At 38.0% G+C, this 24,103-nt stretch overlaps 1 protein-coding gene across 2 annotated transcripts in view; it reads left to right on the forward strand.

Annotated features, from left to right (window-relative positions):
- The window catches only part of Gclc (glutamate-cysteine ligase catalytic subunit), a 47,350-nt gene that overhangs the window by 4,059 nt on the left and 19,188 nt on the right, over nt 1-24,103 (forward strand). Inside the window, exons 1-3 of one of the 2 annotated variants that reach the window (XM_047558587.1) lie at nt 2,828-2,875; nt 21,194-21,306; nt 22,368-22,550. In XM_047558587.1, coding sequence (XP_047414543.1) covers nt 21,203-21,306; nt 22,368-22,550 — 287 coding nt within the window. In that variant the 5' untranslated portion in view covers nt 2,828-2,875; nt 21,194-21,202. Of the gene's footprint in view, nt 1-2,827; nt 2,876-21,193; nt 21,307-22,367; nt 22,551-24,103 lie in introns of those variants that run through there. The other variant, XM_047558586.1, reaches the window with a different exon arrangement.

Consider the following 24,103-nt stretch of genomic DNA (forward strand, 5'->3'; position numbering starts at 1 on the left):
AAAATAAAAAGGGCTGGGGATATAGTACAGTGGTAGAGCAACCCTGGGTTCAGTCTCCAGTACTGCCAAAAAAAAAGGCAAAATACTCAAACGCACACACACAAAATAATTGTATAATAATAAATGTAAGATTATGTCAAATAATAATTTTGAGTTATTTAAGAGTGTATATAAATAAACAGGGGCAGATTGCCTGTAAATTCTTACCATGGTTCACATTTAAGGGAGTTTGAAAGCCTTCCTTGTTGAGGTGAGTGTTGTGACAAAGCTGGAGGTTGGCGTGAGTACTTGCACAGAGTAGGAACTCAGTATTGCCTACACTGAATAAAAGTCTAAAGACTGAGTTAGAAGCTTTGGGAAGTTCTGAGAAACAGGCTAAGCAGATAAAAGAAGAGAAAGGTGTGGTAAGTGGTGTGGCCCCTGGAGATGAAGGATGGTCCTGCTAGACGGATAGGAGTGTTTTGGATGTGATACGTTGGAGTGTGTGGCCATGAAACCAAATGCCACTTTTCACAACTTGTTGTTGCACTTATAGGGCCTTGCTTGCTTTTTTTTAAAAAAGGAAAGAATGAAACAAAAAACCCCTAAAGCTCGTTGTAGATATGACTGGAAGAGAGCCTTCCGCTTTAGAAATGCCGAACCCTACTTACTAGGTCATTATCTATATCTTCGTACCACAAAGAACCCTGGATTTAGGGTTCAATTTGTGTTTTAGTCCAAGGTATGCCAAATGGCCCATGTGATCTAGAGCTTCAGTTTCTTTATTTGGAAAAGGAGAGGGTTGGACTCTTATCCTTTCTATCTTTTACAATTTAAGTAATTACATTTTGAATAAGATTTTTAATAATTTACATATTTCAAACCAGAATATGTTAACTCTGAAATTCACTTGAAGGTGCCACAGTCACTGGTAAAGTGGGTTGTGTTGTGAAGGCCTATATATTCTTTCTATTTCCTAGGGGAACTTTATAAATCCATCAATTCCCAAAGCAACCTACAGATGCCTGTTTCACCTTAATATTATAATATTAATATTTAATATTACTTATTATGTATTATGTTCTTTCAGTGGGAAATAAAGGTACTCTTAACTCCAGAAAGATAACCTTGTATTGCCCCCCAGGATAGGTGATGATGGGAAGAGGTGAGAAGGATATTCCTGGGTACTCTGCTGACTGCTAGGAATGCAAAAAAAGTGAGCATGAGCACTTGTTTTTGCACAACTCACTCACAGTTTTCAGATACAGATTTTATTCATAACTTGATGTGGTTACATTGAAAGACTGATTGAGGAAATCTGTGGTGTAAATATGGTAATAAATATCATTCTCCGTTGTTCCTTAAAACACCAGTGTTAGCTGTCTCCCGGGCCTTTTCAACTACCTAGTGGCAGAGACGTAGTCAGATTTGAAAATGCCTGACTCCAGGTCCATTTCTTAAACATGGTTATACCAGGTTTTGGAATGTATGAGATTTTTATCAAATCTTTTACAGAGAGTTTAAAGTATACATGTTATAAAGGTATCAGAAGACAACACTTACAAATCAACACTATTTTTCTAGTTTTTAAACCAAATCTAATGGTTCTCAAAAGCAAGAAGGTAAACTGTCCTCTGGTTAGTATGAAAGTCCATATGAACTTGGAGAGGAAAATGCAGTGTTTAGTATTCATGAGTGTGTTATCATGAATAAAACCAAGATGGGAATTATGAAGGGCTGGTTTATCATCTGTAGAGTTTGAACTTCAACTTTGCTTATGTTAAGTTTTAGAACGTTTAATTGACTATTTAGAAAATACATAAATATTGATAAATAAGCATGTGATAATAAAACAAAGAATACAGACCTGAATTATCTAAAATGGATAAAAGCATAGTCATCTGAGTCTAATTAAAAGTTCTGTGTAACTTTGGACAAATTGCTTAATCTTTCAGTTTTGTCATCTGTGAAATGGGTACGATAACACCTTTCTTATAGGGTTATATTGAGATTAAGTCAGATAATGTTAGTGAAGTGGTTTGCAAGTGCTTAGCCTGTTAAGACTCATAAACGATAGCTTAAAATGTTACTTGGAAATTTTAGTATAACCAGTATATCTCATTTAACTAGCCATGGTCATTGGGGAATGAAGCTTTTCACGTGTGTAGGGTTTTTTCCCCCAATTAACTGAATTTGCACAGTCAGATACAATTATGTTTTTGTTGCCAAAAGCTGGGTCCTTGTCCCCAGTGCCATTTCAATAATGAGGACACGTTTTGAGAAAAAGGAAACAGGCGGTTTATTGTTTTGCTAGCAAAGGAGAAACACAGGGAACTCCTGTCTGAAAGGTTATGATTCTGCCCATCATGGGGAACAGGGGGTTTTTAAGAGGTGATACAGAGAAAATGAGATTAGGGGAAAGAAGATCAAGAAGTTCAGGGAAAAGGTTGGGGGAAAAAAAAAAAACATGTAAGTTTCAAAGCAGCAAGGCATATAGTCAAAGCATTAAGTGAACTCCTGTTATATTTTCATTAGTAATTTTTTATGGAATTTCTAAATCACATTTCAAAATCTAGAGTGACTTTTTAAAATTCTTTTATTTAATTTTTATGTGGTGCTGCTGAGGATTGAACACAGTGCTTCACATGTGCTAGGCAAGCACTCTGCCACTGAGCAATAGCCCCAGTCCCCTAGACTGAGTTCTTAGAATAAGATATTGAATATGAATTATTTCTTAATACGCATCATATTTAGGTTTCTTTGGTAGGTCATTGTATATTCTGTAGCACAAAAAGCAAAATTGTTTCATCTTTATGTCTCCTTTAACTGTCACAGGACCTGGATTCAACAGTATTTATTGACCTCATCTAAACAGTGGTGAAATCAAAGGAAAAAGGTCAGACATTGGTTGGAGGCTTCTGGTGCCTTTTTTTTTTTTTCAAAGTTACTGTGTGTGTGTGTGTGTGTGTGTGTGTGTGTGTGTGTAGTATTGAAGATTGAACCCAGGAGTGCTCTACCACTGAGCTATACCCCTAACCCTTTTTTATTTTGAGACAGGGTCTCACTACATTGCCATAGTAACCAGCACCAAGAGGTTCCTTTTTTAAATGTTAGGAAGCTGATCCTTTGTATATATCAGGAATTGAGACTGGGAACCTGTGTTAGTCAGCTTTTTTGGTCTCTGTGACCAAAATACCAGACAGGAACAATTTTAGAAGTGGAAAAGTTTATTTGGCACTTAATTTCAGAGATCTCGGTCCATAGACCCTAACTCCAGTGCCCTGGGCCCAAGGTGAGACAGAACACCATGGCAGAAGGGTGTAGTGGAGGAGAGCAGCTCTTGGACATGGCAGTCAAAAAGCAGAGAGAGTGTTCTGCTCACCAGGAACAAAATATATACCCCAAAGGCATGCTCTCAATGACCTACCTCCTCTAGCCACACCCTACCTGCCAACAGTCACCACCCAAATAATCCATTCAAGAGAATTAGTGCTCGAACTAGGTTAAGGCTCTCAACCAATCTTTTCTCCTCTGAACTTTCTTGCATTGTCTCACACAGGTGCTTTTGGGGGACACCTCATGTATAAACCATAACAGATCCCCTTTATCCCCCCATATCTGCTTCTACACCATGCTGGGAATCAAAACTCCAGAGCACTAGGCAAGTGCTGTCCCAATAAATGTCATCCCCACCCCTGAGGTTTAAACTTGTCTTAAATGTGACCTTGACTACTACTTCTGGCGTTCATTTCAATTTTGTGTTGTTGTCATTGTTTTAGTGTTCTCTTTGTGTTTTATAAATTTTTGTTTGTATTTTCTTTTTAAAAACAATTTCATTATAGTTTGCATACAAAATTAATGTACATCCATTTAAAACATACAGTTCAATAACTTTTTTTTTTTTGAACCCAGGTTCGCTCATCCACTGAGTCACATCCCCAACCCTTTTTTATATTTTATTTAGAGACAGGGTCTTGCTGAGTACTTAGCACTTCACTAAATTTCTGAGACTGGCTTTGAACTCAAGATCTTCCTGTCTCAGCCTCCCGAGCTGCTGGGATTACAGGTGTGTGCCACCATGCCTGGCCAGTTCAGTAACTTTTAACAAGTGTTTTCAACCAGATGTCTCACTACAGTTAAATATAAAGTATAAATACAAAATATGCACTGAACATTTCCATAACATCCCAGAAGTTCCCCTGTGTCCTTGGCAGGTGTGTATATGTAGGTATGCTGGAGAGAAAGGAGAAAGGAACTCATTTCGGGTAATTGTGAATCTTCTTTCAATGCCACTTTGACAAAGTGCCTTGAAGAACTCATATTCATTAATTAGATGAAAAGGAGCAGGGAGGGCACTCCAGGCAAAAGAGAAATGTAACATAGGAGGCAAGGTGAGAAGTACTGTTGGATCATGTGTAAAGATATATGTGCATTTTGGTGATGTAAGTGCAGTGAATAGTATGACCAGTTTGTAGAGAGGATATAACTCAGTGGTAGAGTACTTGCCTTGTGTTCTGGAGGTCATAGGTTCAATCCCCAGGATAAGTGGCAGGTTTATTGTACTTTAAAATCATGAGGGTAGTAGAATGGAAGAAAGTAGTTTATTACTGTATACACTTGGCTTCTCTAGAAAAATCTTTCCATATTTATGGATCAGTTTATTACTCCACCATATCCCTCTTTTGAGTTTCTCCACGTGAAATCCCTACTGTCTAGAAGAGTTAAGAACAGGGTTGGTAGTGTAGCTCAGTGCAGAGTACCTGCCTGCCTAGCACATGGAAAGCCTTGGGTTTCTTTTCAGCACCACCACAGAAGAAGAAAGGAAGGAAAGGAAGAAAGGAAAAAAGGAAGAAGTTTTTAGCACTGTATTCATTTATTAGTACTCTGTTGCTCCGCTTTGAAGCATAAACTTCGTTTAGTAAGACCCCGTATCTTGAGACAATATTAATTGAACCTCTAACATCAGAATTTGTGTTTGCGACCATTCTTAAGGCGTCTGAACGAATTGGTAAAGATAGAAAATTCTGTATGGGCATTACTGATGTTATTAGATGAACACATCCTAATGAGCTTGCTAATTAGTACTCTGCTTTACATTTGATATAACAAAGTTGGTTTTTAGAAAAACATTTTAACAGCTTTATTAAGGTATAATTAACAGACAATAAACTAACTTTATTTAAATGTACTATTTGATAAACTTCTATTTTTGGTGCTTGGGATTGAATCCAGGACCTTATACATGCTAAACATATGCTCTACCACTGAACCATAGCCCATAAGTTTGGATATACATGTGTGTGTAAAACCATCACTACCGTCAAGGTGAACATATCCATTACCTTCAAAAAATGTCTATGTGCCCCTTTATGATTCTTCTCTCTCCCCATCCCCTGGCAACCTCAGATCTGCTCTCCATCACTGTAGCTTGGTTTGCATTTCTTATAATTTTATATTTAGGAAATTTTACAGTATATACTTTCAATCTGATCTTTTTTTTTTTTTTTTTTTTTTTTTTTTTTAAAGAAAAAAATCTTACTATATTGCCCAGGCCTGCCCCTAATTTCTGGTCTCAAGCAGTCTTCCTGCTTCAAGTCTCCCCAAGTAGCTAGGACTATAGGTGTATGCCAGCCAGCATGGTCTGGCTTTCAACTCTGCATATATATATATTTTTGGTATCCAGGATTGAATTCAGGGGCACTCAAACATTGAGCCACATCCCCAACCCTGTTTTTTATTTTATTTAGAGACAGGGTCTCACTGAGTTGCTTAGTGCCTTGCTTTTGCGGAGGCTGGTTTTGAACCTTGATCTCCTGCCTCAGCCTCCCCAGCTACTGGGATTACAGGTATGCATATTTTGAAATTCATCCATGTTGTATTGTTCAATAGTTTATTCCTTTTTATTGCTGAGTAATATTCCATTCTGTGGATATACCACAATTTGTTTATTCACCATTTGCATTGTGTTCAGTTTTTAGCTATTACAAATAAAACTTTGAACAGTAGCTTATAAGTCTTTGTATGGTTTTTTGCTTTCCTTGTTTTTTGATTATTACCTACAAGAGGTGTGCTTTACTAAACTTCTCTAGAGTGGTTGTACCATTTTGCATTCTTACCAGCAGGGTATGCCAGTTCCAGTTCATTTACATCCTTGGTATGGGCGGTCTCATTAATTTTAGTCATTCCATTAGTTGTGTGGTGGTATTTCATTTGCATTTCCCTAAAGACCAGTGATGTTGATTATCTTTTCATGTAGTTATGCCTTCTGTCTAATTCTTTGTGTGTAGAATATGTTGAAGTCATTTGTCTATTTGAATTCTTTTCAAACTATTCAGTTTTAAGAGTTTGTGTATATTCTGGGTGCCATATCAGATACATGCTTTGCAAATTTTTCTTTGCAGTCTGTTTTCATTCTCTTGTAATATCTTTTGAAGAAAAGAAATTAATTTTGAAGTCCAGTTTGCCCATTTGTTCTTTATGAGTTATGCTGTTGGTGTGGTATCTAAGGAATAATCTTTACCTAATCTAAGATTACAAAGATGTTCTGTGTTTTTATCTAGAAGTATTATAATTTTAGATTTTACATTAGGTCTCTGGTCCATTTTAAGATATCTATATATAGTTGTTCCTGATGCAAAACGTGTGCTAAAGTTTTTGTTTGCATATTTCTTCAGTATTTTCTGTTTAAAAGACTATCCTTTTCTCACTTTCAAAGGTATATCACCTTTATACCTTTGTCCAGTATTGATCGTCTATATATGTATGGATTTATTTTGGGACTGTCTGCTATTCCATTGACCTATTTGTCTTTATGCTCTTTTGATCACTATGGCTTTATAAGAAGTCATGAGATCCGAGAGTGTCAGCTCTCCAACTTTGTTCTTTTTCCAACTGGTTTGTCTTTTCTAGATTCTTTGAGCATTTCCTCTTGAATTTTAGAACCAGTTTGGCAATTTCTACCAAAAACAGCAACAAGAACAAAAATCCACAAACAAACCTGATGGAATTGCCTTGAATTTATAGATCAATTTGAGGTTTGATATCTTCACAATATTGAGTTTTCCTATTAACAAGTAAATCTCTCCACTTAGCTATATCTCCTTTAATTTCTCTCAGCAGTGGTGATTTGTAGTTTCCAGGGGCAGGTCTTTAACATCTTTTTTGTCAGATATCCTAGAGTGTTTCATGTGTTTTGATTCTATCATAAATGTAAATGTTTAAAAATTTTTTCAATTTCTGGTTAATTTCATTGCTGGTCTATTGAAATAAATTTGACTTTGTATATTTGTCTTTTACCCTATGATCTTACTAAACTCACTTATTTAAACATGTACAATTCTGACAACTGTGTTTAATGTCATTGGCTGCTCATTCTCTCATCTTTGTCATTTCAAGTCAATTGCACTTGGTTGATTTTTCTCTTCGTTTAGAGTGTGTTTCCCTTCTTCTTTGAATGAATGGTGTACATGCATTCAGTCACTGATTGGGTGCTAGGCATTGTGAATTTTACCCTGTCAAGTACTTGATGTTTATTTCTTGATACTTATTTTTGTTCCTCTCAGGAGTTGCATGTACAGTTCATTAGGCAGATCCAGACAAGTCTAGGCTTAGGGCTATTTCTGAGTATTCTACCCAGAATGCCTGAATTATGATTTATATTGCTGGTGAGGACATATCCTGCCCTAAGTTGGGGTATTGAGTTCCCATTTCAGTAGTTGGTTTACTACTGAATCCTTCAGGAGGGACTCTGCAGATCTCTGTACAGTGATCTTTCCTGTGGCCTTTCCCATGAACTCTAATAAGACTCAATTTCCCCATACTTCTAACTTCATCTTCTCAACTGAGGGAGTCCATTGAACTCTGGAATTACCTCCATGTCCATGACCTAGATTCTCTTTCCAGGCAGTAAGTTGGGGCATTTGTAGGACTCACCTGATTTTTTTCCATCATAACCCAGGATCTCTGGCCTTTGTTAACTGGGTCTTTGAAATAGTTCTTTCATATATTTCATCTCTATTTCTCCCTTTCCTTTTTCTTTTCTTTTTTTTTTTTTTTTTTTTTTTTGTTGTTGTTGTTGTTGTTTCAAGTGGGACAGTAAATTTTGGTCCCCCTTATTCCATCTTGTTGAAAGTGGAAGTTTTTCCCACTTTTTCTGTTATCCTTTCAGCTTTTGTTCTCCTTTGTCTGCAAGTTTGCCCAAAGCTGACGATCCTATGGTTATGACACCTGCCAACAACTGAGGTTTAGCCAAGTTTTTAAAGTCAGGATTTTATTTGCTCTTATGCTATTAATGTTTGTCATTTAGTATCACTGTTATCATTTGTTGTATAACTGAGTATTTGGTAAAAGTACAATTATTTGTAAGTTTGCATGTATTTTATGAATGGCTTTAGTCTGAAATGAGAGTCAAAGCCCTGGGTCTGCCCCAAATAGTTCCCAAATAGCTGTGTGATCTTAGATAAAAAACTAATTTTTTTTCCACTTTACCACATCCCTAGCCCTTTTGTTTTGTTTTGTTTTTGGGATAGGGTCTTACCAAGTTGCTAAGGCTGACCTTGAATTTGCAATCCTCCTGCCTTAGTCTTTCAAGTTGCTGCGATTATAGGCATACACCACAGTGCCCAGCTAAAACTAAAATTCTGTGGGCTACAGTTTCCCCATCTGTAAGACTAATTTTAAAAATACCTATCATTTGATTTTGAATTGCATGCTTACAGGTACATTTCTGTCTTTTGACAATTTTATAGTTGTTTAAAAAAAATTTTTTTTTTCCAATGCTGGGAATTGAACTCAGAGCCTTGCATATGCTAGGCAAATGCTTTTAGCATTGTAACTGGTTCAGAATGCTCCAAATTTCATATAACTTAAAAAATCAGGAAATGCATATGTGTAATGGTAGAATCCATTTTCTTGTCCCATCACCTATTGGATGTTAGCATTTCCCCTGAAGTAATGTGCTTTAATGTCTATTGAAAAAGTAATCTTAAATATAAAGCCATAGATGTTAAATTTGTAGAAATTTTCTTCTTTGATTTCCTAAATAACCTATTACAACTTTTCTGTAACAAGCAAAATGGTGTAAACTGTTTCTTCCAGAAGCTGATGCTTAAACTTTATTTATGTATGGCATAATACTAAAGGGTTTATTCTAATGATGGATGACTTTTAAATAAAGAAGTATTTATTCAGTACTTCTTATAATTGAACACTTCCTGTGTTAGGTAATAAGATTGAAGAGAGAAGCTCTTTAACCCAAAGAATTCAGTGACTGGGTTTCGGGGAACAAAAGTGGGGACAAACAGGAGGGAGGAGAGGAGGAATTCACTCAATAGCTAGAGATCCTAAGTCTTGTACATGGAAAGGCCCTTCTGTTGGAGTCTCAAAGGAAGGCTGAGAAGGCCAGGAAAGGACTTAGCAAATATGTGACTGTGAAGATGCCTGGAGTTAATGGAGTGCCAATTAGTATGGCTTTGATGTAGGACTGAAACAGAGCAAGAGGAAATGGCTAGAGGTTGAGACTGGAAAGGCAGGTTGAATCCAGGCTATTTAAGGTACTTTATAATAGGCCATATTGGGAGACATCATATTCTAAATCCCAAAATGGTAGAAAGATGTTTCTTTTAGATCATTTTGGTAGTGGTGTGAAAAATGGTTTAGAAGGAGACATTAGAGATACGAAACCCACAATGCAGGTTCTAATCTTTGCTAGAAGAGAAAGACGAATATTGCCTAAGGCTTGAGAGATAAAGAATTTTGCATGTTAAAAAGATACTTGGGAAGACTTAGCACTGGAGTGGGTTCTCTCACCCAGGTTTCTATTGCAGGTGATCACTCAAATAAGAATATATTCCCGGGATTGTTCCTGAGGAAACTAGTTTGCATATCCTGGTTTAAAGCCCTTGGAGCCTGTCACTCATGCAGTAGAAATACCAGGTACACAGAGAGGAGAGGGAGCTAAAGCAACATCTGAGTTGGCTTTGTGGGTTTGACAGCCACAAACCTGAAGGTGGTGGTTAAAAAACACCCCTGGGTTCAGTCCCCAGTACTAAATAAATAAATAGCAAGGAGGAGGAGGAGGAGGAGGTAACCCATAGAGAGGAACCGTTGGCTTTGCCTTAGAACTCTAGTGACTACACACCTAAGGAACAGGAATGTAGCATGGGATCTTGAGGAAGAAGAGTGGAGGGAGGAGGATGCCGTGTCCTGGAAGAATGGTGGCAGTTTCAAGAGGATGGGAAGGATGAGAACTGAAATGTAGCCCCTGGAGTTTCCGGTTGACAGTTAGTAATTAATGACTTGGGACAGAGAAAAACGTGGTTTCTGGTTAAAAAAAAGTGCCATGAACCCATGCATGTTTTATAACTCATGACCCTTGAAATCCTATCATTTTTAGAAGGAAACAAGACAGACTAAAAAAGCTACGTGTCTGGGTCATTCAGGTTAGCGTTTCTGTGGTCACTGTGTCACAGCGTATGGTGAAAATTGAAATGGATAGAGTAGTTTAGAATGATACTCCTGAATCTCCACTGAAAGGTGGTTGCCCAGACATTAAGGAGATGTGGAAGCATGTATTAAGCCTTAGCCCTCTAGCTAAAGTGCTTTGTTGTTGTTTTGCGTGGGGCCAGGGTTGTTTGATTTTTTGTTGTTTTGTTTGGTCATTTGTGTGCGTGTGTGTTTTATGGTGGTGGGGATTGCCCTCTACCATGGAGCTGTATCTTCAGCTCTGAGAATTTGTTTTTGATATATCTTCTTCGTAGGTAACCAGAAAACTTGGTCATCTGAATTCATCTGTCCATAGAGTTTATGTGGCCATGGTTCTACTCTGTTGGATGTTCTTCAGAGAACTTTCTGTGTTCTTAGGTTTTGTGTCTGTTATCGTTAGGATTTGGTAGTTGAACTGATTTCCACAATAAGATTACAAACCCCCCCAAAACAGATGTTCCTGATTACATAACTGTTCATAGGGACTGAATCCTGCCAGATCCTTGTTATTCTTTGAATTCAATTAATTCCTTTCATTTTGAACCAGTGCTGATTTAGCAGAATTAAAACAAAACCCTAAGGTGAGAGACTGCATGGTCTTTTTCCTGGAAATTATTAAGAATCTGGGTGTGATTCTGCCCCATTTGGATTAACCACAAGTGTCAGGAGTTAGGATTTCACAAAGATAGGAAATGTCTTTGAAGTACTGTGAAAGCTGACTGGTACCTCTGAAGTATTTGAAAGATTTAGGGATTGCCACTGACCTTAACACAGAAAGTTAACCTTAAGAAAAAATAAATCCTCAGTAACCGTATTCTCTGAGAACTGTAAACCTCAGACAAATCTAAAGAGGTTCTGTGACTGTACTTCATTCATTTCCCTCTCTAAATGTTCACATATTCACCCATGCCTACAAGCTGTATTATTATCTAGCACACTTTTTAACTGTCCTCCCTGTGTCGAGCATGGGAACACTATGGCCTGCCATGGTGGTGGTTTTAGGTGTAGGGGTTTTGATCTGTTGACTCTGCTACTCAAATAAAGTAAGAACTAGGAAGTAAACAGAAGTCCTCTAAGCTTAAGTTCCTGCACTTCACTCCCAGAAGCCTATCTCCAGCCCTTACCCAGATACTTTATACATAGTACTTGCAGTCTTGGTCATCTAGTTGTTCAATGCAGGATGAGACAAAGGAGCCAATCCCAAGAGCAGCTTCAAAAACAAAAAAAGCAGAGCTAACTGTGGCTACTGCAAGGTTTTTGTTTTGTTATAACTCTAGTTAAAGAAATGAAATTGCCAATGAAGTTTGAAGTCCTAAGAGTGAAAGCATGTTTAGTATCTTCTTGTTGATAGCAGAAGGGAATTGTAATCAGTTTTAGAAATTTTCCCACTCATCCATAAAATTTTTTAGAAGATCATACTTTCTGAAGAGTAACTTTGGGTGACAAGACAAATGCACTTGAATAAAATGACCTTCCTGGTAATGCAGAGTAGGTAATACATTTGGTACTAGTGTGGATGGCTCTCCTTAGGGGTAGGGTCAGGGAGTGGGATCACAGTGTTGTGGAGTCAGCAAAGGTCTCTGAAGAGGTGGCATTTGAGCAGCCAACTCTCTGAAGGGCTAAGGTAAAATCTTTCTGGCAGAGGGAACAGCAATGCTTCAAAGGCCCAGGAGTGGTTGCTGGAGAAACAAAAAGGCCAGTGTGTTGCAGCTGTATAAGGAAGGGGTTGAAAAGAAGGAGGCTGAGGAGGTTGGCCCTATGCTGTCAGAGAGGAGTGCTTAATTTTTTTTTTTTTCTTAACCAATTGTTAGCCATTTAAGAGTGTCAGGAGGGACATTACTTGATCTGCACAATCAAGGACCCTGAGTCTGGCCGACTGCAGTTAGTATTCCACTTCAGTAACTTTCGGTATTTTGCGCTAGTAACTTTCATTTTTGACTAAGACCAGTCAGTGTACCTAAAACAAATACTGTGTGAAACAGGTTTTTTGTTTTTTTTTTTAAATCATACTTCCTTTCCCATGAGTGACATATACTGATATTTCTGTTCTACTCTTCTTAATTTTTTCTCCCAATATTGATCACAACCTACTGTGGTCCACTAAGGCGTTACAACCAGGCTTTGAAAAACATTTCCAACTGCCTCAGTGTCACTGCCCTAGAGCTTGTAAATAATAACCACTGGCACTTGCTTGTTACTTTGTTAATACTGTGTGAGGCCCTGCACACACACACTTACATGCATTATTTTATGTATTCCTCTCCAGGGGAGTTATTGTTTTCATTTTTATGAAAGAAAAAACTTAAGCACTGAGAAGTTACCAGGGTTCAAATGGATTGCTGCACTTTTACTGCTCCTCAAACGTTGCAGCCCAGATAGTCAGGAGAAGAGCTCTGTGACTGTTTTAATGGGCTCCCACCAGAGATGAGATTGAGGATGGAAAGAAAAGAACACAGAGGAAGCGATGGTGGTAGTGCAGGAAGTGACCTCTTTCTTTCTCCCTCTCTCTCCCTTTCTCTGTCTCTCTTTCTTTCTAAATGATACTGTGAATGTGTCTTGGAACCATAGATGCAGGCCTCAGCATTTTTCATTACCAGATGGCCAGTAATTCTCAGTGAAATGCCAGCATTCTCAAAATGACACTATTGAATGTACTTGGTAAATTTCTCGGTCCACAGGACAAATGCTAACAAGTTTAGTAATGTGACTGCAGCCTTCCCAGCTAATCTTCTGCTGGCAGGCGAGCCCTGTGAAAAGGCAGATGCAGGATGAGCCCTTTATAAGAAAATCAGGCTGACCTCACTTGATAGCTATGCAGCCTGTGCTGACCTCTTCCCAGGCAGCAGGTAGCCAGTCAGAATCAGCCCCAAGCCAGGAGCTCTGACTACCTCTTTGAGAGTTTTCATCCCTTAGCATGATTCCATCCATATATGGTGGGGAAGGAGTTTTACTAACAAACCTTAATCTTCTAAATCCTGTGTGGAGCAAGTTAGAATTACTCTGATGGTAGGATCTGCTATAAAATCAGATACAGTTTTCCGGAATGGGAGCCCTGATGCTGCCTTTATGAGATGTAATGAAGGTTTTAATTAAGTTTCTAAATTGCAGAGTGCCTGTGTTATGCTGGTGACCAGAACAAGCATCTTTTCACATTGTTAATTCAGTGTCCTGCTTTTTCTGAGGTCAGTTTCTGTGAGAAGACTGGTTAGATTCAGAAATAAGGTGGGAATGCCTTGGCTTTATGTGTCAGAAAATCAAAACAGACATAACCAGAGTTACAGTCTAACAATTAAAAAAAATAGCCATCATAAATTCAGAAGTGCAGAAAATCATTGTCTCATGCCATCTGTAAGGCATGAAAGAGCAGATCTACATTCAAGGATTTCCTCTGTGCCAACATCAGTATATCCAAGCCAAATGCATTAGTGGATCCAGTTAAAATTAATCCCAGAGTTGTGGTTTCTCTTGGGTTTTAGTCCAGTCCTGTCCAGTATAGCTCTCTGCAGTAGTAGAAATGTTCTACTCTGCACTATCCAATAGAGACTAGAGAACTGAATATTTACTTTTAGTATATGTTAATTAATCTAAAATCTCATCGCTTGTGCCTAGTAGCTAACATAATGGACAGTATAATTTGTCTCTTTAGTGAAGGGTGCTATTTTCCACTCTTGATGAGATTCACCACAATTTTCCCTGCAAGTCCTATTTTCTTTGACTCTTTGAAAGTTTTGAAAATTTTCACATGGACCTCACATTACTAATCTAGGCATGTGAAGAATGTTTTCTCTGTGTGGACCAACATACTGTTTGAAGGAAGTTACACCATATCATATACACTAATCATATGAGAAAATCATTGCTTTTTATTCAGTGTTAAAATTGAGATTAATATGTTATAAATAAAAAGCAGCCTGCTCTGCAAGCTGAAGTTCTAGTCTAGCATGTTGATAGAAGCCCAGGTCAGGACTGTGTTTATTTTGGCTTCTAGAAATTTAAACTTCCCCTACAGTGTATCATGTGCAATTCTGTGGTATGAATTGATATTTTAAAGCAAAATCTATCTTCCCAAAATACATGAAATGTTTTAAGAATTTAATATAAATTTATACTGCTGAAACATTGCCTTTTGGGGACATTAGGCAGTTTAATATAACATCTCAACAGTCACCATTTAAAAATATTACCCTATATATTAAATGTCACAGATAAATTACAGTTTCTACCCTGTACTCTCACCATTTGGGTACCTCAGAACTGCTCAAATATGACCATGAAAACAATGGTTGTGATATTCGTAATGTTATCAGATAGATATGCCTAACATGGGAGTCTACCTTAAACCATATTTTGATCTATATTAGATTTTATTTCATCTGTATTAGAATTTCTTACTCAGTTTTGTGCTATTTTGAACACAATTTTTCTTTCAATCTTGCCATCTAAGTCTTTCCTAAATAACTAATGACTGTTTAAAAATTAAGTAGTATCCTTTTGGCTAGCACCTTTGAGTGCTCCAAGTTTGGTTGTCATGTTACGTCAGGAAATGGTACCATCCAACTTGATGGTTGAGAGTGCTCAAAAAAAGTGGTTGTCAATATTTGCTGGGTGAGGAAATAGTCTCCTGGAACAAATGCATGGTCCTGGATTTTCAAAGAACTTGTAACGTGGTAGGGGACTGTTGTGGCATGATCTCTCAAGGGTGGGCCCACTTTATCTCCATCCCTGACAGGCCCAACAGCAGCCCCCCAGGGGAGTGGGTATATTGAAATGCTGTAGAAAATTGTATTTATGTTAAAGGATTTGTAGACCTGCACCTTTGCCTGGTCAGTCCCCACACCAGGAATCAGCTTAAATTTAAATGCCACTACCTCGAGGAAGCCTTCTGATTTCCTAAACCAGATTAGACCCTGCTATTACATGTGCACAGCTGTTCGGACATTTTGAGTTCTCACTGTGGTAGTTGGGCTGTCTCATGTTATTGGCTGTCTCTTTACCTACTTAAGAATTTTGAGAGCAGGAGCCACATCTGTCTGATTTTTCATAATATTCCCAGCACCTGTTTAGCACAGGACTTTGCTGAAGGATGGAAAGACAGGGAGATAGTATTGGGGAAAGGGCAGAAAGATGTGTTTTGGCACTGATGAGTCATCCACTATCAGTAGAACCTTGACCCTCAAAGTGAGTGGGTTTGTTTAGGAGTTAGTGCAGGAAAAAACTGGGTCTCTCAGGAGCAACAGGTGTTTTTAGCAAGCAGATCAAAATACTGCATAGACCAGTGAAAGAGAGTCAACAGGGGAAAGGAGGAACTGCCCCTGAGCCCTAAACTTCAGCAGGATGGCTGGAGACCCTGCTATCCATGCCCACTCTTCCTGGGGTAAGTTTTGTGGAGCCTTTCACTGTCTTGCCCTCCTAGACCTGATCATCATCTGGATATAGAACCCTGTCCCCCCACCCCAGTATAAGGAATTTCACCTCTCTGTCTGCAAGGAATGTTGTGCCTTGTGGCTCATTGACCAGAATGGATTTGGTGGTAGGTTCCTTCACTCCCAGAGGTCAGGTACGTGATGGGTTAAATACTTTTGAGAGAGAAAATTCGTTGGTTCTAATTTATATACAAAACAACAGAGGAACTTTCTCAAAGAATAATTTTCCTAAATGGGGAGCTGACTTTAATTGCCCTTAGTCTTATGAAATTGGATTATTTCCTAATTAAGCAGTGTTTTCATCTCTAGGGAGTAGAAATTAAAAAATTAAATAGAAGGAAGACCAGTAGAATAGAGGAAGAGGATCAGGGGGAAGTAGGATAGGAGGGGTAGTACTAGGGAGTGAAATTAACCAAATTATGTTATGTGCATGTATAGATCTGTAATAGCGCACTATTATGTATAATTATGATGCACCCATAAAAAATAAATTAAGGGTTTTAGCCCATTGTGGTGGCATATGCCTGTAATACCAGCTACCTGGAAGGCTGAGGCAGGACAATTGCAAGATTGAGGCCAGCCTGGGTAACTCAGTGAGACTGAGCTCAAGAAGGGGTTGGGAATGTACCTCGGTGGTAGAGTGCTAATCTAGCATGCGCAAGGCCCTGAATTCAATTCCTAGTACCTCAAACAGGAAAAAAATGAAGAAGAAATTAGTGTTTTTTTTATAAAATGTCTAGCCATACCTAAAATTCTAAGCTCCCAGAAGTTCTTACTTTAGAGAAGAGTATCAAAATGTATAAAACTAAGGAGAAAGGAAAATTTTTACTTTGCACTAGTGCTAAATGCCACTTAAAAACATTATAAATTCTAAAAATTTGAATATTAACCATTATTTTAAACTTCAGTGCCACAAATATTTTGCTGTGTGTCTATTGTGTATTCAGTATTGTTCTGTGTACTTAACATCACCCTCAGTTAAGATGCTTTATTTTTATTGGCTTAATTTCAAATGAAAATAAGGTAACTCACCCTTGTTAAACCTGCATTAAATGACTTGAGGATTATTTTGTTTAGGCTGTTCCTAGCAACATTGTATAGCATGTAAGGCAAAGAGCATGATAGTCTTTTGTTCATGTCTTTGTCCTTGATTCAACAACTCAGATTAGTGTTAGTGATTTTTATTCTAGTAGAATAAATTTTAACCTTTTAGCAATATAAATATAAGGGATTTTAGTTCTCATCTGTAGAGAAAATAGTGCACATTTAAAATATGAGTGACTTGCAAAGTATTCAGTTATTTTTCTTGGGGTCATTCTCTCCCCACCTTAAAGGATAAATGATGACTGCTAAATAGCAGAGTACCTAAGTATCATCTAGGGAGTTGTTATTTGTGTACAGTGGAGAATAGAGATGGGCGGTAGTGGACTTTTTGTTTGGGTTTTTTTTTTTTCTCTCTTTCTTTCTTGCTACTTACAACATATAGGATGGCTTATAATGTAAAAGATACAAATTGTTCTAAAAGTAGGACATTAGGACAATATAATATTTTTGTTAATAATAATAAAGGATGTATAAACTCTAGGTTATGATTTCCAACGTATTTTAATGCCCCTCTGTCTGTTTCATTGAAATGTTCAGAGTTGAAAACCTGGGACTTAATGGGTTAAGTATGTGAAATTGAACTAGGTGCCCTGCACCCCATTTATAATGCTCTTTGGGTACATACTTTCAAAATTGTGTATATGTGCAGTATACATAAGAAATGTTGCTGGAATTCTGGACTTACATCCTGTTCAGTTAGGAAGTTGAAATAGTAGTCCCTCCTTATCTTAAGGGGATACATGCCAAGACCCCAGATAGAGGCTGAAGCCATAGATAATGCCAAACCCTATGTATGCTAGTTTTTTCCTGTACAGACATATCTGTAAGAAAGTTTAATTTATAAATTGGGTACAATAAGAGATTGGTGACAACTAATAATAATAAAATAAATCATAATATTACTTGAAGTAATTTAAAGTCATGTGACTGGTCTCTCTCAAAAGAGTCAAGACAAATACTAATATTTTGGGACTTTGAGTAACTGAAACCACAGAAAGCAAAACCTCTGAGGAGAACTACTTTTTGTTTTAATCCATTTCTATACCATGATGTTGTGATATAGAAGGGCCTCTCTATCCTTTTTCATTATTTTATCTTTGATTTTGTCTGTTCCTCTCTTTGGATACAAAAAGAACTTTAGGATAGGAACAGAATCCATATATAAAATAAGTCATTGTGGCCTTAGGTGTTTTAGTTGTTTTTCTGTTTTGTTTTATTTTTTTGATTTAGGTATTTTATATGTGGAAAGCATTGTCTCATTGTGTCACTTTTTGTTATCACTCATTATTTGGATTACTGAACCAAAACCTATTTCAGCTCTCATTGTTTTTTCTTTTTTCTTTTTCTTTTTTTTTTTGGTACCAGGGATTTAACTCAGGGACACTTTACCACTGAGCCACATCCCCAGCCCTATTTTGTATTTTATTTAGAGACAGGGTCTCACTGAGTTACTTAGCACTTCACTTTTTAGATTATGTTAATTAGTGCACAGTTGCACACGCCTGCAATCCCAGCAGCTCAGGAGACTAAGACGGGAGGATCAAAAGTTCGAAGCCAGGCTCAGAAACTTAGTGAGACCCTATCTCAAAAAATTTTTTTAAAAATAAACTTTAAAAAAGCCTGTAGATGTGGCTCAGTGATTAAGCACCACACTCCCACACCCCCACCTGGGTTCAATCCCTGGTACCAATAAAAAAGATCTGGTTACTTATTTAAGTGCTTCTATGATGTAGAATTAGAAATAAAAAAATGTTAGCCTATTTTTAATCACTACAAAATTTTTGCTCATTTTGGAAATGGATAATTTCCAGTGATACAGACCTAGAAGCTAGGAGGTATCTCTTTTTCTTTCTTTTAGGAAGCCTGTTATCTGGCCAAGAAGATAACTCAACTGTAAGCAGATGGTGCCAGGCAGATGTGTTTCAGGCAGTGGGTGAAGAAGGAACTACTATGGGAGGAAGGGTCATTGCAACTGGGAGAGATAGGAATGATCCATAGATAGAGCAAGTGGGCAAGACCCTGGGTTCAGCCCCTAGTACTGGGGGTGAACTGGGAAATCCCTGAAATAAGGGGGGACAATGGGCAAGCAGGCTCCGTTATGGACCTAGCAAGATGGGCTGATGCATCCATTTAAATTTAAATCTATGAGTGTAACTATTAGTTACATGTCTGCTTCTATGACATAATGTCAGTTGATAAAACGGGCATGATTTGAGAGATTTTAGCCAGTACTATAACTCTGTGCTTGCCTCATTGCTTATAATAGTTTCATAAAAAGTCTGTCATCATTTACCAAGATTGGCATCCTCATTAGTCCTAGCAGTACGGTCTACTGGATCTTGAGGTCAGACTAGGGCCGGTTCTAATCCTTAAAATGGGTGATCAAATCTACTTTTGCATGATAGCTTTAAAGATTAGGATCCATATCTGAGAGTTCAAGGCACATTCTTTCTCATTATGCTTGTTTAAAGACAGACTTATTTGCACACATAGGATCTTATCACATACCCATCCTGAACCTTAACAAAGCTTCCTGTTCTGTCAGGTTTTAGTTGTCCAGGAGTGGTCCATCTCTAGATGCTCTCTGTTGGCTCTATGCAAAGTGGGGAGCCGTTACAGAGGCCTCAGCCTGCAGTTTTCAGTCAATTGACAGCGATCGTACTAGCACAGATTGCTTTTCTGCTTCACTTACTGAAGTCAAACATTCTTATTCATTTTTTTAACTAAAAAATCCTGTCATGAACCTAAAATCATCAATAAGATGATGACTTAGTAAATTGAAATCATTTTTTGTTTTGTTTTGTTTTGTTGTTATTTGGCTGCTGTTTAAACCTGCCAGGTGATATCCTCTTAAGCTGCAAGCCAGAACAGTCTCTTTTTTAAAAAATTTTTATGTATATTTTTAGTTGGCAATGGACCTTTATTTTATTTATCTTTTTTTTTTTATACACAGTACTGAGAGTCGAACTCGGTGCCTCACACGTGCTAGGCAAGCACTCTACCACTAAGCCACAACCCCAGTCCCCAGAACAGTCTCTTAACCATTAAACATTACCATTCCTCTGATGGGGATGGCTGACTCAGATGCCTTCCAAGACCTGGCAGGTACATATAAGTAAGGGAACAGGCACTGCACACCATAGTGTGCATCCCTAGAAGAAAATACTCAGTCCCAGACTGCAGCTGAGTGCTTGCCTCCACGGCCATGTTTTTATAGCAGGAATCTGGGTTTACATGAGATGTGTCAGGGAAATAGTGTACATAATATTTCTTATCTTGTGAATCTAGGCCTGGTATGCCTGTAGGGCTCCACTTTGCCAACTCTCTACAGTCACTGTTTTGGTGCCTTGTGCAAAGAATACTTTCAAGTGTTTGCCTGAATAACCCAGTTCTATGCTTTTTCACTTCCTTGTGGATAATGGGTGTTTTATCTGTGTCCCAGGTAGTAATTCATAATCATCACTGTTCATACAGCTATCATGGTTTAAAGCATGCTATTTCAGGGAAGACAAAAGCAGTTGTACTCTGCCCAGAAAAGTCTTCCACTGGTATATAACTCTCTCAGTTCTTACCAGAATTCTACCAGGTATTGTTATAAATTCACCAGCTTGTCCTGCATTGGAATTTTGTACCATCTCAGAAAAGTTGTCTTATTTGTGATGTGCCAAGACCAAATTGTTAGAATCTCTAAAATCTCCATATTGATGGAGTCCACTTTTACAAGTTCAATTTTTTGGAGTCCATTTGGTGGAGTCCACTTGGAGTTCATGTCTAAGAGTGGGATTTGTAGCAGGGTTATTAAAGAATTTGCTGGTGCCATCTCCCTCAACCAGAATGACCACATTACCACTCTCCTAAACTAGAGAAGGCCAATTGAAGACACAACTTCTTTACTACCTCAGTTTACAGTATCTTAGCTTCAAACATATATTTTGAAATAGAATTTGCCAAAAGGGAACATCTTGACCTTTCTATAGGACAGTAAGTAGAATAGGGAAAAGAAGGGCTCAAAGAATGAATCCTTGTCCTCAAAGCCTCTATTGACTGACCATCTTTTGCACATTTTCATCTTATGCAAATGGGACTATCTCAAGTTACTGTGAATCCTTTCCAACCTTCACATTTCCCTGCCTTTATTTCTAAAGGTCAGCTGAACGTGAGCCTGGAAAAATGTTAGTCTTTCTCACCTTTATTATTTCCAATAGGTGGAATACATGTTGGTATCATTTGATCATGAAAATAAAAAGGTCCAGTTGGTCCTGTCTGGAGAAGATGTTCTTGAAACTTTACAAGAGAAAGGGGAAAGGACAAACCCAAAGTAAGTTGATATGCTAAGGCTTAGTGTTTCTGAGACTAGAGCTACTAAGACAGCATCTTTTCTCAAGATTTACAGAAGGCAGATGGCACAGCAGTTAAGAGCACAGGCCCTGGTTCTAGGTTACCTGGGTTTCAAATACTGGTTCCTCTGCTTGATAACTGACTAACCTTTTAACAGAGAGTTATTTAACCTCTCTGTGTCTTAGTTTCCTCATCTGTAGAGATAATACCTACATCTGAAATGTTGGGATTAAATTTGTTAATATTTCAAAATACTTAGTACATTAAGCTAAACATTCTGTTTACTACTGTTAAATGCTTTTTAAAAAATGCATTCCTGAAACATAATTGGGATCACACACCATAGTGCCAGATAAAACTTGCAGATGGGTTTTGTTTGGCTGGTATGATGTTTTTAAAACATTTGTTTAAGAGCATAAAGAGCTGAGTGAGTGTATACTCTCTATATCTTCTCCATAGTTTTTGGGAAGCTGTTAAAAAAAAAAAAAAAGTTCAGACTCCAAATTTAAAACTGAAAGCCCTTAGTTTCAGTTTCATTCAGGCCTCAGTTCCATTCCTGCAGAGTAAATTAGCTTTGTTCTGTACAGCAAATGAGGTCCCCGAGTATGTTTTCAGTTACTTATAAATATTTTGAACTCAATACTTTTTGATCCTTATGTAGTTTAAAAGCTATAGAAAAGTTAACAGCCTTTTAAAGGAGTTCTTGGCTTTGTTTATACCTGATGGTTTTCTTTGTGGGTCGGGGGTGGACAGGAATTGAACTCAGGGGCACTGAACAACTGAGCCACATCCCCAACCCTATTTTGTATTTTATTTAGAGACAGGGTCTCACTGAGTTATTTAGTGCCTCGCCATTGCTGAGGCTGGCTTTGAACTCTGAATCCTCCTGTGTCAGCCTCCTGAGCCTCTGGGATTACAGATGTGTGCCACTGTGCCTGGCTATGGCTTTCATAGTTTTTAAAGCATCTTTAAAAACCTATAAAAATTAACTATACTTCTGCAAAAGGATAAGATGAAATTAAAACTATATCTCCTTTGTAGCCATCCTACCCTTTGGAGACCAGAGTATGGGAGTTACATGATTGAAGGAACACCTGGGCAGCCCTATGGAGGAACAATGTCTGAGTTCAACACAGTTGAGGATAACATGAGAAAACGCCGGAAGGAGGCTACTTCTGTACTAGAAGAAAATCAGGCTCTTTGCACTATAACTTCATTTCCCAGGTTAGTTCCCACGTTAACATGTCCAAGCAGTTGTATTAGAGCTTTAGGTTATTAGGAAAGCAAATTTTGACCCTAAAGCATGTCACCTTTTTCTCATACTTTATAGACAGTTCAGACTTTATATACCACTGTTTTGAGTAGACTGTCACATTAGAGCTGCAGCAAAAGTTAAACATCATCTTTGGTCACTGGGTGGCAGCCTCACAGGACGCTGTGATGAGAGCACTGTCTGGGCTTGGTGGGAGAGGCGGTGGACTGTGATGACTGGCAGTGTAGAGGGAGCGCATGTCTGCTGAGCACTCCTGACTGTCAGGTGCTCTTCTCACTAGGCTGTAGTGGTCACTCCCTCATGCACTTCCCAAAAGGACCATTTGCCCTCTATTACGTATCAGAGCAGTCTTGGCCATGGAAACCAACCCCCACAAAGCACTTCTGAACTTTGAGAAGGTGAGCATTCTTTCACAATCTGATTATAAATCAGATTTATGATCGGGTAGAACTGCATTCTTACATAGAGGTGCTCTATTTAATAGGTAGGTTATTCACGCACCTCATTCTAAGCTAAGAACATGCCAGAGCAGTACTGGAGGACATCAGAGGGTCACCTGTGCCCACAGTGTACTGTGGGTGTATCTTCACTGTGAACAAGATGAGTCATGTTTGGATATGGTGCTGAGAAGACAACTTAGTTAGGGTTTGTCATCAGATCTAGTTATAACTGAAAGTATCTAAAAGTAAATGTATTAGTGAAATCATGTTCTCATCTTAGAATGAGGTGCATGAATATTCTATTAAACTCAATGCCTCTCTGTAAGAATGAAGTTGTACCTGATCATAAAGCTGACTCGTTTGTGCTAGAGATCTGCCAGATTGTGAGAGTAAACTCACCTTTTCAGAGTTCAGAAGAGCTTTAGGGCTTGGTTTCCATGACCAAGAGTATTTTGAGCTATTTTAATATCTCATTTTTCTTTTGGCAAATGTCTGTAATGAACACAGACTTTCAGAGTCATACAGTTGATATTAGAGGGACATTTAAATAGGAACCTTTTTTTATTAATTAATTTAATTTTGTTTGAGTTTTTAAAAAAAAATTTTAGTTGTTGATGGACCTTTTTTGAAAATTATTTTTTAATTTTAATTGTAGATGGACACAATACCTTTATTTTATTTATTTGCTTATGTGGTGCTGAGAATCAAACTGAGTGCCTCACACATGCTAGGCACTTTGCCACTGAGCCGTTTCTTAGTTTTTGAGGTGGGGTCTCACTATGTTATTCAGTTTGGTCTCAAACTCATGGACTCCAGTGGTCCTCCCACCTCAGCCTTCTGTATAGCTGGGACTATAGGCAAATGCCACCATGCCCAGCCGAAATTTAATTTTTTAAGATCTCCATTGTAACATCTAAATACAGTAGTTGAAACCTTAAGTAGATCCACAGACACCTGTAATCCCAGCTACTTGGAAGGTTCTGGATGGAGGATGGAAAGTTTAAGGCCAACCGGAGCAACATAGCAGGACCCTTTTTAGAAAGTAACACCTCAAGAAGTATCTC

The sequence above is a fragment of the Sciurus carolinensis genome, chromosome 7, assembly GCF_902686445.1.
Source record: "Sciurus carolinensis chromosome 7, mSciCar1.2, whole genome shotgun sequence".
NCBI lineage: Eukaryota > Metazoa > Chordata > Mammalia > Rodentia > Sciuridae > Sciurus > Sciurus carolinensis.